The sequence below is a fragment of the Podarcis cretensis genome (genome assembly GCF_951804945.1).
Source record: "Podarcis cretensis genome assembly, chromosome: 17".
Lineage (NCBI taxonomy): Eukaryota > Metazoa > Chordata > Lepidosauria > Squamata > Lacertidae > Podarcis > Podarcis cretensis.
Window position 1 is genome coordinate 8,384,853 of NC_137187.1, and position 14,451 is coordinate 8,399,303.

The window sequence follows — 14,451 nt, forward strand, 5'->3', positions numbered from 1 at the left end:
GTTGGAAGCCACCCAGAGTGGCTGGGGAAACCCAGCCAGATGGGCGGGGTATAAATAAATAAATAAATAAATAAATAAATAAATTATTATTATTATTATTATTATTATTATTATTATTATTACTACTACTACTACTACTTCTACTACTTCTACTACTACTATCTGCTGTTTTGCAGCTTGAAAATGTCACCCTGTGTAAACCATTAAATGTCTCTGATTTGGAATTCCTGGCCAATGGCTCTTTCCTCTACAACCATCCAAAGTAAATGAAAGCTTCAATACACATGGCAAGTGCAAAGCAAACTTTCAGATTTCTTTTGTTCAGAGGGGAAGCTTACCTCTTATCTCTGGAATTTTGTTAACCTGCAGCATTAGCCTATCATTCAACAGCAATACATACCAACTACAGAAGTAATCTAATGCCATCTAGAGCCCAGATTACTACCAACCAAGCCAGTTCATTTTTTTAATGAACTGAATAATAAACTTTTTTTATTTTAAATTTTTATTTATATCCCACCCTCCCCGGCTGAGACCAGGCTCAGGGCAGCTAACATCAAATATAAACATTGATATAAAATCAAACAATAATTAAATCACCTCTTAAAAACAAGTCAGGATAAAAATAAAATCTGAATTAGATGGCCTTCTGCAGTATTTGGGTTGGGAACAGTAAATGCTCATCAGACCCAACTGTGTACACTGATCTTATATGGGCCTTCCATTATATGAACTCCTTCCATCTGCAGGTTTGGCCAAGAAAAGCATCAACTCTTTGGAACATGGATGCAGAAGAAAAGCACACATGTGGAATCGTGTTTCCATAGCACCCCATAAGGTTTAAATATAAAGTGCATGGCCCATCAAAGTAATTTTAAGGCATTAAAATAATTACAAACATAATAAATATGTTTTTCCGAAGAGTTAGCTGGGTATAAAGGTAAAGGGACCCCTGACCATTAGGTCCAGTCGTGACTGACTCTGGGGTTGCAGCGCTCATCTCGCTTTATTGGCCGAGGGAGCCGGCGTACAGATTCCGGGTCTTGTGGCCAGCATGACTAAGCCACTTCTGGTGAACCAGAGCAGTGCACGGAAATGCCATTTACCTTCCCGCAGGAGCGGTACCTATTTATCTACTTGCACTTTGACGTGCTTTCGAACTGCTAGGTTGGCAGGAGCAGGGACCGAGCAACGGGAGTTCACCCCGTTGCGGGGATTCAAATTGCCGACCTTCCAATCGGCAAGTCCTAGGCTCTGCGGTTTAACTCACAGTGCCACCCGCATCCCTTAGCTGGGTATAGAGTTCCACAAAAATGAAAGCGTACAGTTTCCCAACTACACAGAAATTATCTCTTAAAGACCTAGAATTCACCAATTTGTCTAGGGTTGCCATATTTCAAAAAGTGAAAATCCAGACATTGTTTCTTATGGCCAAATCCCAGCTATGTCCAGGAAATTCCGGACGCATGGCAACCCTAGATCTGTCATTAAAAATCCAGTCACAGGATTAACACATTACCATTGCAATAAAACATACGTTTCTGTATGATTTATTGGTTCCACGAGCAGAAGATTCTTACAGAGTTTTAAGTCACTGACATTACTTCCTAGCTCTGAACATTCAGATCTGTAGCTCTGCCAAAACCAAAAAGTCATTAAGAACCATATTTAAAAATTATAGCTCTATTATGTAATAAAAAATAAAGCAGTCTGTTGGGTCTTTTAAGCTGGAGCTTTCAGCACTGCATATACACACCAAGCTATATCTTGCAGCGAATAGCATTCTTGCTAGATTTTGAGCTGCTCCCATTCATTTCAATGTGCCTTGAGGAGCATATCTCACGAGACAGGTGCGTCAATTTTCCACCCTGTCTTCTCTGTAAGAGTATCCAAGACCTGAAACCCAAGGCAACCACTTCACTTTACGCGGAGGTACAATGACACCCTTCATAGCCAATTCAAATGTACCTACGAAGCTGCCTCATTCACATGTCACAGCAGCCCATCTTAACCATGGTGCCATCATGAAAATGCCTCTCTCCTGCTCCCTGAACAGCTCAGACAAGCCGTTCTGCAGTTTGTCATATTGTCACTTCCTCGGGAGTACAGTGGTACCTCGGGTTAAGTACTTAATTCGTTCCAGAGGTCCGTTCTTAACCTGAAACTGTTCTTAACCTGAAGCACCCCTTTAGCTAATGGGGCCTCCTGCTGCTGCTGCGCCGCCGGAGCCCGATTTATGTTCTTATCCTGAAGCAAAGTTCTTAACCTGAAGCACTATTTCTGGGTTAGCGCAGTCTGTAACCTGAAGCGTATGTAACCTGAAGCGTATGTAAACCCGAGGTACCACTGTAAAAGTCCGCTGAACTAAGTGGGGCTTGCTTCCCAACAGACATATACAGAATCATGAAAACATCACTAAAGTGAAGCATTTTGGGTCTGAAAGTCTTAACTCCAAAGATCTCCACGCTATTTTCCTTACCAAAAAGTGGGCTCAACCAATGTTTATCTCAGCTAAAGGTCTTACAAAAAATAATAACACTACTGACCTCCAGACGTACTACTACGGGGGGAAAAACACTAAAATCCACAATGCCAACAATGAACAATTAAGTCTGGTGGAGTAGGAATGCAATTTTCCCTCCTTTTACTATCCTTGTGCCCTATAATCCATATCTGGAACATATTTCAGATTGGTGCAACACTGCAAAAAAAAGAAGCAGCATACAATATTTCTAGGCTTTGAAAAAAGAAAAGACTTCCCCAAATTGCCCACGCCTGATCTACGTTGGCAATTTGGGGCATTGTTAATTGATGGGGTAGTGAAGACTGGTACTTGTCTAACTTATCAAACTTTCTCCCATTCAGAGAGGCTTGTAACTTGGCAGGGGCACGCAGCAATTTTACAGGCCTGTGCTGAAGTTATAAGAGGTTGTTGTTGTTTTTAGTGTTCAAACTCAGATGGATGAATTTCCATACATAATTTCTCAGCTTCAAGAATATAGGAATCATGCAGGTCACGTTTACGCATAACCACCATTGAAGAAATGAACTGATTTATATACATATAGTTTCAAAATTGTACAGGCACCATAACACAAACATATACCTCAGTTAAACAGATGACCAGTACGCTGATATAATGTTGCCTGCTCCTTCATCTTTGTAACAGCCCCTGTAACAGAACATAACTCAACCCATCCCCCTGCTTTGCATATTATTATTATTAAAATTATTAAAATTATTATCGACTCTTAACTTTCAAACCCAACAGTCATTCCAATGAATTATAACAACTTATTTCAATGTCCCAAAACCAGAGCAGGTAAGATTCTGAGATGACTGGGTTTTTTTATTTAAAATATCACCTATCTAGCACTCAACAGCAGATCCTTCAATGGAGTAGAAACCATTATCTGGTTTCGGAGATGTTCCATTTTGTTTCCAAGTTGATAGGCACTGTTATAGGGAATGATGGCATCTGATGGAAATGTGTTCCGCAGAGCGGGCACAACTACCAAGAAGGCCCTTTTCCTGGTTCTCTGTAACTTTATTTCTCACAGTGAGCAAACCGCCAGAAGGCCCTCAGAACTGGACCTCTGTGTCTGGGCTGAACAATGTGGGTGGAGACGCTCCTTCAGGTACACAGGGCCTCAGCTGATGTGAAGGGAAAGTGAATTTGCTTGGTCCAGGTGAATGTGAGAGTTCTCTCACACAACCAAACCCAACACTAAGCAGGATCGTCCCTCCCCACACACGCCTGTCAAATTTGGCCCACAAGGCAGACCCTGATAACGATTTGGCCTATGGAGTCAAAAAGGCCCCTTAATCCTTCTATAACAGTATCCTAGAAGTTGAACATTAAGAGTCAGCGGAATGGTGTGCACCAAAATAAAAATAAAAACACCTCTCTTCCCCATACTATACTTCTCCTGCTACTGAAAATTGCTGATGGTCTTAATGATTCTTGAGCCTGCTGCAGCGATTATAATGTGCTGTGCTAGAAGCTGTGTGACTTTCAATCGCATTTTTACTGCTTCCTTGATTTCTTACATTGTATGTATTTTATTGTACTGCAGTTTGAAATCCACAGAAGTCAAATGGTAAGTATTTTCACAGACATGCTGCAAGCCACCTGTGTGAAGCACTGATCCTTCAGACCACAGTTTGGGAAGTCCTGCCTTACTGTTCAAAAATAAAGCGCTCGGATTCAGGGGCTGTGAGCCAGCACCAATCCTGAGCTGTTTAGCACCAAGCAGCGCAGTTGTGGAAGATTTCAGGAGAGTAGGAAAGGGGGAAAAGGTGTCCCTTGCCAGAATCAAGGCTTCTGGAGCCTTGAACAAGACCACTAATGATGCAGATGGAACCTATTTCCATCTGTCAGCTTAGTCAAGTGAAGCTATGCGGTTTCTGAACTAGGGTTTGTATTTGGTGATGGGCTGGATGAAAGCCAATAAACTGACAATGAATCACGAGTAGGAGTAAGTGGTTCTCATGTCTGTGGAATCAGGCAGGCAGCTTTTTCCAGATAGGGTTGTACTCACCTTAAAGGAAAAGGTACACTGTGTGCAGGTATTCCTGGATCCAGCATTGTCACCATTAACACAGGTGGCCTCAGTGGCACAGAGCCGGCCGCTTTGCCAGCTGCAGTTGCTCCTTGACAGTGAACAGTTTGTTCACAGTGACCCAAATTCTAGTAACCTCCCAAAGGGAATTGCTGCAATGCACTGTACATGGGGCTGCCACTGAAGACCACCTGGAAGTGTTCAAATGGTGCAGCTGGGTGGAATCTTATCCCACTGATTCTATTCTCTTTCAAATCCAATTCAAAGTGCTGGCACCTGCATCTAAAGCCCGAAAAGGCTTGGGATGAAAATACCCAAAGGAACACCTTTCCCTTATGCTAAGCTGACTGTAACTATGATGTCTTAAAAGGCTTTTCTCTGCATTTGACTGCTGCGGGTGAGCCCATGGTGAGGAATACAGCCTTTTTGGTGGTGGCACCGGGAATGTGGAATGCCCTTCACTCACAGGTGCAATTAGTGCTGACATCATTCTAGCACCAGGTTTAAACTCAATTATTTGCCTAGGCATTTTAATGGCTCTTTAGCCTGACCTGTTGCTTTTAACTGCTTTTGTGTACTTTGAATGGTGGGTTTTTATTGTTGTGTGTTTTTTAAATTTATGTTTTGTATCCCATCTGGTATGTGAATAGATGAATGGAAGACTGTAAATATTTTTTAATAACTACAGCAGTTAAATAAATATGAAAATGTATGTTCACGAAGATACTGTTGTTGAGCAATGAGCTGAAAAGAAGAAAAAGGCATCTAAAAGGGGAGGAAGAGTCTGGGAACAAGCTCTCGTGAACAGAGTTTATTTCATCTGATGCATGAAAGATTATCCTCCTATGGCCCAGGGGAGAGAGTGTATACGTACATACATGCATATATTACAGAGGTATAAACAGAAAAACAGGGAGGTCAAACAGCTATGAAATGTGAATAGTACAGCTTGCAATAATTCTACGTAATATACTGTAAATACAGAAGGTAAATACCGTGACCTTTCACAACAGCATTAATTGGTGATAAACACAAATCATCCAGAACTTATCAAGAGGTTTGATTCTTTTTGTTTATGCTTGATTCAAGAAAACGGTTTCACGTCCCATGCACAGGTGTTAATTAACACAGCAGAGATAGGATTGTTGCATTATCATCACCATTTTAGCTTGCTATGAAACTCTGGAACTCTGTAGGTCGTTGACTTTTTTAAAAAAGTGGATTGCCTACTTTGAAAAAAAAGTCAGCAAGACCTACAGAGAATGTGAAGGTCCAGAACGCAAATCCTACATTGACCTAGACTAGCTGTCTGAAATGTGCACCTACTTCATGCCAAAGCTTTCTGATCCAGCCAAGAAGATATGCATATGGGTCTCCATAGCTAGATTCCTTACTGCACTGTGTAATCATACATTACAGTGGTACCTTGGTTCTCGAACTTCGATAATCCATTCCCGAAACCATTCGGAAAACAAGGCACGGCTTCCGATTGGCTGCAGGAGCTTCCTGCACTCAACCGTAAGCAGTGGAAGCCACGTCGGATATTCAGCTTCCAAAAAACATTCACAAACTGGAACACTCACTTCCGGGTTTGTGGCGTTGGGGAGCCGATTTGTTCGGGAGCCAAGCTGACCGAGTACCAAGGTACCACTGCATTCACGATTTGGATTCAATTAGATTGCTCATGCCTATGTGTAAACTATCTCCATAGCAGAGTTTTTCAAAGCCAAATCAAATACTGAAAACTACCACTGTTTATGAAACAATATAAATAGTAAGATGAAATATGAGCACACAATATTTTTAAAGCACATCAAATGCACATTTAAGGCACATGACTCCCCCCCCCCAATAATCCTGGGAACTGTAGTCCCCCCCCCCCCGATCTACAATTCTAAGCACTATGTGTACTGGGTGTGCTTACAATGTATAGTAAAGATCTGTCCTATGACACTCATATCTACACTTGCTAAAATTACAACTTCAGACACACTGAGACTGATATCTGGGGGGAGGGGTTACTTAAGCACAAAAATCTTCTAAATTGCAGCTCAGAAAGGTAAAGTCACTTCAAACAGCAACAGAACTTGGAAATAACAAAAACTGATATGCCACTAAGAAAAGATACGGAAGATTAGCAGTACCTGAAGAAGAATATACTTGAACGTTTGCCACCCAGCTCAGGGGAATGCCACTGTCATTTTTGCTCTATATCCAGCAACAACCAACTCACCATGCAGAGAGTCTTGCCATCTGGCAGACAACCGCACAGCAGTAAAAACCTATACCAGTAATTCAGAGGGTAACTCGTTTTTAATAAACAAAAAGACCATACTAGGTGGTAAATTACTATTGTATTGGCTCAGCATACGTAGATATCATCACAACAAGACCTGGTCCTTCCATCAGAAGGGAGTTCCGTTTGCACCGACATGAGAAACAGTCCTTAACAGTGATGTTTCAGGCACCAACTATATACTACACAGTGGTTAGAAAACATCATTTCAGGCAATTTCTCCCTTTCTTAGAACAGTTATTAGAAATGACTAGTCTCTTTTTCAGCTGCTAGAATAACTACAGGTCTCGGCCTTCTGCTCTATTGTAAATCGTAAGTTTTGATGAAAGGTTCTTATGGCGCCAATCCCCTATTCTCTCCTCAACATGCACTGTTCTGATTGCACATCTGTTCTGGCAACTCTACACACAGTTTATCAGCCTAACTTCAAGACATGAACAAGACAGGTGCCAACTGTTAAGTTGTGGGTGAACATATCAGACGACACAGCGGTTCTTCAGACAGCTCTTGTTTATTCACAGGCCAGAACTGAACTGAACTGAAGGGTTCAGCCAGCCTGCTTATATAGAGCTCAACTACATGGCAACAGTAACAACTTTCTGTAACTATCCAATCACTGAACGTCACTTTCAATTCCTTATTTGCATATGCGGACCTGAGTGAAAACTATCTACAGTATCCCCCTGCTGGCCCAGGGTGAGAACTTCAGTACATAACACCAACTACAGCCCTGAAGGTTCCTCAATTTGTTAGGCGATGCTGCAGGTTATGAGGGACATTTGGCTGGGCAAAGAGAGGTAGGATCTGGAGTTCGAAACCTGGGCTCACATCTTAGCCATGAACTTACTGAGTTGTCCTTGGGGGGAAATATGCACCTCAGAGCCAAAGTAGAAGAGATGAGGAAGATTTGCTAAACTTTTTGTTTACTTCAAAGCAGCCACTCCTTATTGAGGAGGGTTCTTCATTTCATCAGGGCAATAGCTCCAGGGCAGTGGTTCCCGACGTGGGGCACATGCCCCACAGGGCATGTTGATTTTTAGAGGGCGGATTTGGAAGCTTGTGTAGACCAAATTAATGGCCTTTTAGGCTTCCTCCACGTGAATAGGAGTTCACTTTTTGAGTAATAAGAATTATATGTCATGGGGGGGGGGGCATCAGGATTTTAGAGATGCTTAGATGGGGCTTAGCCAAAAAAAAAGGTTGGGAACCACTAGGGAAGATGTGTTTAACCCTTCAGCTTAACCACACAGAGATGCTATTATGGGGGGAACAGGCAGTCACAAATGGTCTTCCCCCACAATTTGGCTAATAGTTTGAGCGATGGGGTTTACATTGACAAAATGGTACTAAGAAAGCATTAAATACTACCAGTACCATTTCCCGGATCACACTAGGAACACATGCACCCTGGAAGTTTCTAAGTAAAGAAAAATAAATTGGGATATCCAATCACAGACCTCCCATGTAACATGTACTCTGGTCCTCCACTTCCATTCCCTGTATTTAGTGGAAGCAGCAATCCACCTCACAGACTTTTACATTTCTCTAGCCCAAGGAAATAAACGAACTAAACTCTGCATAAAATATATATCAATAAATTAATGGTAGCAAATGTGTGCACCTTATTGCGCAGAAACTGTGGGATAATGGAAGAATGCAAACATATGAATGAAACAAGCTGGTGTGTACAAGTGAAGGATGAGATAATTAATGGAAATATGGTCCTTCATCAGCGCTACGTCCGATTTTCGCTTTCACCCACTTCCTTTTCCCACACTGCCCATTTACCACAGTCTCTACATACAAAGTTAAGTACAAGTGAATTTAAAACACTGAAGTATAAAATCCACGACTGATACACTACACTGAACAGTTATCTGTTTCAGAAGCACTGCTAACCTGCTGCACAGTTGCCATCAAACTTTAGGCTGAAAGCTCTTTGAGACAGAGACTTGTTCTTTGTTTGAGGCTTCTGCTGTAAAGTGGCACTGATGTCAGCACTACCTCCAAATGGTTTATCTATGGTAGCACAGATCTCTAGGAGATGTGAGGTTGCCAAGATTTAAGTCACATTTATATAAACGAACCATAAACTGTAAGGTTGGAATAGGGTCAGAAGTTAATGTAATCCTCTGCCCATGCCCAACACTACTAGAAGGTCCTTAGAAAACTAATACCACCAAACAAATGGCAGACAGGTGGTAGGTGAAGCAACAGAAGTGCCTTGGGACTCCCATATTCTCCTTCCATCCTTAGCTTCCCATTCATTACTTATTTGCTGCCAATGGTGAAATGATAGGGACCAGGAAAACACTTGGGTAGTGCAGCACCAATAACTTCTTTCCCCCAAAACCCACTGAAAATGCTCTCCATTGGGACTTCAGGAGCCAAGCACGTCCCAAGGCTGACACCAGAGGCCAAAAGGACACACACAGCATCAAAGCCGTGTATGAATGCATTGTTACAATACCTCGTTGCACATCATCACAGGACAACAGGTTGCACCATAAATATTTTCCGAGCCACCACCAGATTTCGCCGCTAACAAGATTATTAAATCATTAAAAATTCTTCCTTCAACTAAGGTGATAGGGCAATGAAGAGTCTCAACCACCAACCCCATTAACAAATATCACGGCTGTTATACAAGGCAAGCTTATGCCGAATTTAAGCACATTGCAGGAGTTCCCAAAAGGGAACTTCTACTAATACAAAATTTTCAAAGTTTGTCCAAACCATGCCTAAAATTAATTAATCAGTATAGTAACTAATGTTCATACATATACGTATTTCATAGCGGTTTATGTTGCTGATCGCAAGCACTATCTGGTTAGTACTTGGCGGCAACCTGAAAAACAATGCAAACATTAGAATTTTCATTCTTACCTATATGGGCAAGTTACCACGTTAAAACAAACTGAACCAATGCTTAGAAGCCTATATATAGTAATAGATGAAGAAACCTACATATTCGTGTTCCTATAAATATACGGTAATTCCCACAGATAGGCAGAATGAATACATGATACAAGGAAATGTTTTTCTATTAAGAAAATGTGTTTTGTTCCATGCAACCACCATTCATCCTTCTAGGATCTGTGAATCAGCAGCACTTCATAATAGGCTTGAAGTGTTAATCTGGGTAGTTTACTGCCTTAATTATTTCCCAAACAGGTTCCCAGCCTCAAGAGCATGGGTAGGATCTGGCCCAATCGCCTTCTAAATCTGGCTCACGGATGGTCCGGGAATCAGCATGTTTTTACATTAGTAGAATGTGTCCTTTTATTTAAAATGCATCTCTGGGTTATTTGTGGGGCAGAGGAATTCATTCTCCCCCCCACCCCCCACCCCAAAAAAATATAGTCCGGCCCTTCACAAGGTTTGAGGGAGAGTGGACCCCTGATGAAAAAGTTTGCTGACCCCTGCTCAAGAGTAACCATCTTTCTTTATTTCAGAGCTGTGTAGCAAAACAACAACAGCACCGAAGAGTCTTATGGCACTTTAAAGACTAACAATATCATCCCAGCACTAAGGTTTTGTGGATTAGTCTACTTCAAGGAAAAGCAAAGTTTCCTCCAACAAAATACCTAAGGTCCTACTACACTGAGTTTTGACTGTTTATCACCCTGCAAAAAGAGACTGTGAACAGAAATGCTGTAGGCGTTATAAATTCACAGGCTACCTATCCCATTCTAAGGTTGTAATATTCAAAACACACACAGGGAGGTTTAAATTGAGTAGACAGTGTATAAGTGGGATGTGGTGGTTAAGACATAAAGCCTGGCTTAGTACCTCAAACTTACAAGAACTCACAAGTATTTCAAGGAAATTACTTATGTTATGAGATATACAATCCTATGAGATACGCGACCCTACCTAGGAGTGTTTTCCACTGAACAGTATGGGCTTGCTTCTGAGTAAGCATATAGGATTGAACCATAAACGGGCAACACAATGCGGTACAACAATCTCGAACGATGGAAACCACTCGCACTGCTTTATTACTGAGTTAAACCATTTACCGATATTGCCAAACCGCATCGCCAACTTCATTTGCGTGTTTTGCCACGCTTTGCTTTTTTTGACTACGACCTTTCCCCAAGGTGGCTCTGAATTAAGATTTGCCCAAGTGCAAGTTCTCTGCATCTTAACTCATCGGGAAAGAATGCGCTCGATACGTTATCTATTAATCAGAGCGCCTGGCTTGCTTTTTTTTTTTAAAAGGAGTACTCTGCTTTGAATGTGGGGAGTCGGGGGGGGGGGGACAACTCGGTTACAGGGAGAAAGCGCACGAACACAAGAGAGAAAAGGAAGGGGGAAACACAGTGTTCGCCTCCCATGCCCCCCCCCACCCAACCATCCCACTTTCACCGTTCAAACTAAGGTCAACCTTAGTTGCTTCGGGCAAGCTTCGGCGCGCCTTTCCTTTTCCAAGCGTTGCGCAACCTCTCCAAAGCGGACGGAGCGAGCAGCTTCGGTGTCAATGCGTTTTAAGGGACGGGCTAGTGGTTGGGTGGCAGGGATGGGGGGGGGGTGTCCGAAAAGCTCTACGACTGCCCTGCTTGGAAGCGCTCCCCCCCCTCTTCCCCCAAAACTTTTTCCAGGGCTCCCCGGACAAGCCCATGGCGCACGCCGCCCCTGCGCTCCGAAGCGAAAGCCCGGGAGGCAGCGCCTTTGGCCCGCCCGCCCGCCTCCCCTCCGGCAGGTACCTCTTCCTCCTGCAGGTTCGGCTCGGCGGGGCTGTGCTCCTGCTCGCCTTTGGCGCTGTTCATGGTTCCCTCCGCCGGTCCGGAGCGCCCTGGCCCGCCGCCGCCTCCTCCTCCTCGCCTCTGCCGTCCGCGGCGCGTCTGGGCTGAGGTGAGGCTGCTGCTGCTGCTGCTGCTGGGCAGGCGAGCGCGCCAAGGCAAGGCGAAGAAGCAGCGGGGCTCTCGCCCTGGCCACCAGCAGCGGCAGCTGCTTCAGCAGCATGCAGGGCTTCCCGGACGGCGAGAGAGACCCCGAGCGAGCCGCGTGAGGGGCGGGAAAGAGGCGGCGGCGGCGGCTTCTTTTCCGTGGAAGGAAGTCGTGAGGGGAAGAGCCGCGAGCTCCTCGCCTGCGCGCCTGGCTCTGGTTGGCGGGGAAGGTGGCTCGCGCGCCTGGCGCCCGCTCCCTGGGACGACGTGGGAGGGAGCGGCGGCGGCGGAGGAGGAGGGGGGTGTTGGGGGGTGTCGACTAATCGCGAGGGAGAGGAGAGGGAGCCCCCTCAGCAACCCTCCGGCCCGAGCACGTGAAGAGAGGCGGGTCAGAAAGCGAGGCGTCGAGGCTTGGGGAAGGAGGAGCTTCGCAGGGTGATGGACTCCCAAACCCAACGGCAAATGACAAGTGGTCGTGTGAACTTGCTTCGCCGTAGACTTGAAGGGGGACCCACGAGGGGCATCTAGTCCAGCCCCCTGCGACGCAGGAATCTTTCACCCCTACTGGGGCTCGAACCCAGGTTGTTGGCGTCTGTCTGTCTCTGGCGACAATGGAAGAGCCTGCGCCTTTGGGGGTTGAAGTCAGACAGTTGGAAGGAGCCAACGCCTTGGGGTCGGGATCCCTTCAAACCACCACCCCCCATAAAATGTTTGAAGGGGCCACAGTTGGGATACAGTGGAATATAAAGTTGCGATTGTGATCCGTGCGGGAGGCACATTCGCAACCTGCAGCGCTGCGTCTGCAGGTTGCGATTTGGCGCTTCTGCGCATGCGCAAAACGTGATTTAGTGTTTCTGCGCATGCGCGAGCACCGAAACCCAGAAGTAACCCATACCGGTATTTCCAGGTTTGGCGCAGTGCGCAACCCGAAATCGCATGACCTGAAGCGTCTGTAACCTGAGGTACCACTGTACTGAATACAGTTCTGGTTGCCTCACCTCCAAAACGTACACTTGGGAAAAGGGCAGCCAAAATGATCAATGGGGTGGAGCACCCCCCCCCCCAATGAGAAAAGGCGGCAGCCTTTGGGACTTCCTGGTTTATAGAAAAAGCAAGTGAGAGTTGACATGATAGAAGTTTATAAAATCATGCATGTGAGGGTGAAAGTGGATAGAAAATGGTTTTCACCCTCAAAACACTGAAACTTGTGGAAGGTGAATTTTGGAAGACTTAGGACAGATAAAATTAAAGTACTTCACGCAGCACATCGTTAAAACTATGGAAGTTTCTTCCACAGGAGGCAGTGATGGATGACTTTTAAGAGTATTACACGAATTCATGGAGAAAAATGCTATTGATGGCTACCAGCCACGTATAGTAAAAGCTATGGTTTTCCCAGTAGTGATGTATGGAAGTGAGAGCTGGACCATAAAGAAAGCTGATCGCCAAAGAATGGATGCTTTTGAATTCTGGTGCTGGAGGAGACTCTTGAGAGTCCCATGGACTGCAAGAAGATCAAACCTCTCCATTCTTAAGGAAATCAGCCCTGAGTGCTCACTGGAAGGACAGATCCTGAAGCTGAGGCTCCAAGACTTTGGCCCCCTCATGAGAAGAGAAGACTCCCTGGAAAAGACCCTGATGTTGGGAAAGATGGAGGGCAGAAGGAGAAGGGGACGACAGAGGACGAGATGGTGGGACAGTGTTCTCGAAGCTACCAGCATGAGTCTAACCAAACTGCGGGAGGCAGTGGAAGACAGGAGTGCCTGGCGTGCTCTGGTCCATGGGGTCACGAAGAGTCGGACACGACTAAACGACTAAACAACAACAACAATCAGTCCCTGGAAACTGCCGGAGGGACGAGGGCTCTTGTGCATGGATCCTGCTTGTACATTTCCCACAGGCATCCGGGTGGCCACTGTGAGAACAGGATGCTGGACTCAATGGGCCACTGGCCTGATCCTGCAGGTTCTTCTTACGCAGATGATTTTCCCTATTAATTATCATTATCATTTCTACAAGCACAGATAAATAAATCAGCCCACCAATTTGCATCAAATCCAAAAGTCATTAGATCTAGGAAGGCTTCACGCTGAGGCTGATCAACATGATACCTGCTTCATGTCACTAAAAATAAGTCTGAAGATCAGAAAGGATTTATAATGGTTCTAACATTTCTAAAGGCACAGCTCACTGCTGACAGTACAGCACAGCACACAAGTGGCTCCTTTGAAGCCGTTTCAATCTGTTGATTCAGTGTGTGAAGGAGGCTGCATCTTCATATTCTTTGACTTTGACTTTTATTTTTATGACAGTAGTTGAAAGAACCACATGCCAGAAAATCACTAGAATATCTATGTTAATTTCAAACACACATACATGCCCCACAATATTTTGACATTATGGACCCAAAAGAGTGCTAAAATAATATATTTTAGGGTCAAACTAGAAGTGATATAAAATGAATTTCCAGTGTTTTTTTTTCTTTTGCAAAACGCAGCCGAGGGGAAGGGCACAATCCAGACCTGGGCCTATGCAGTGAGGAGAGTTCTTAACCTTTCCTTCCATACTGTTTTCCCACTGAAACCCCAAGCTGTTCTTTTTTCCCTTATTTGAAAAATAAACATGGGCAACACAAGTTTTCTCAGTAAGGGCAAAATAGCACTGCGTAGGGTTTGAGGGTGAGGAGAGACGCAAGGAAATT

The 14,451-nt window shown here is 44.4% G+C and overlaps 1 protein-coding gene across 1 annotated transcript in view; it reads right to left on the minus strand.

Moving 5' to 3' along the window:
- RBPMS (RNA binding protein, mRNA processing factor) overlaps positions 1 to 11,826 on the minus strand; it is a gene marked incomplete at its 5' end in the record, with an annotated part of 78,725 nt that extends 66,899 nt beyond the window's left edge. The window contains 2 exon segments of the mRNA XM_079959917.1: positions 11,568 to 11,687; positions 11,689 to 11,826. Coding sequence (XP_079816043.1) covers positions 11,568 to 11,687; positions 11,689 to 11,826 — 258 coding nt within the window.
- Positions 11,827 to 14,451: the final 2,625 nt, after the last annotated feature.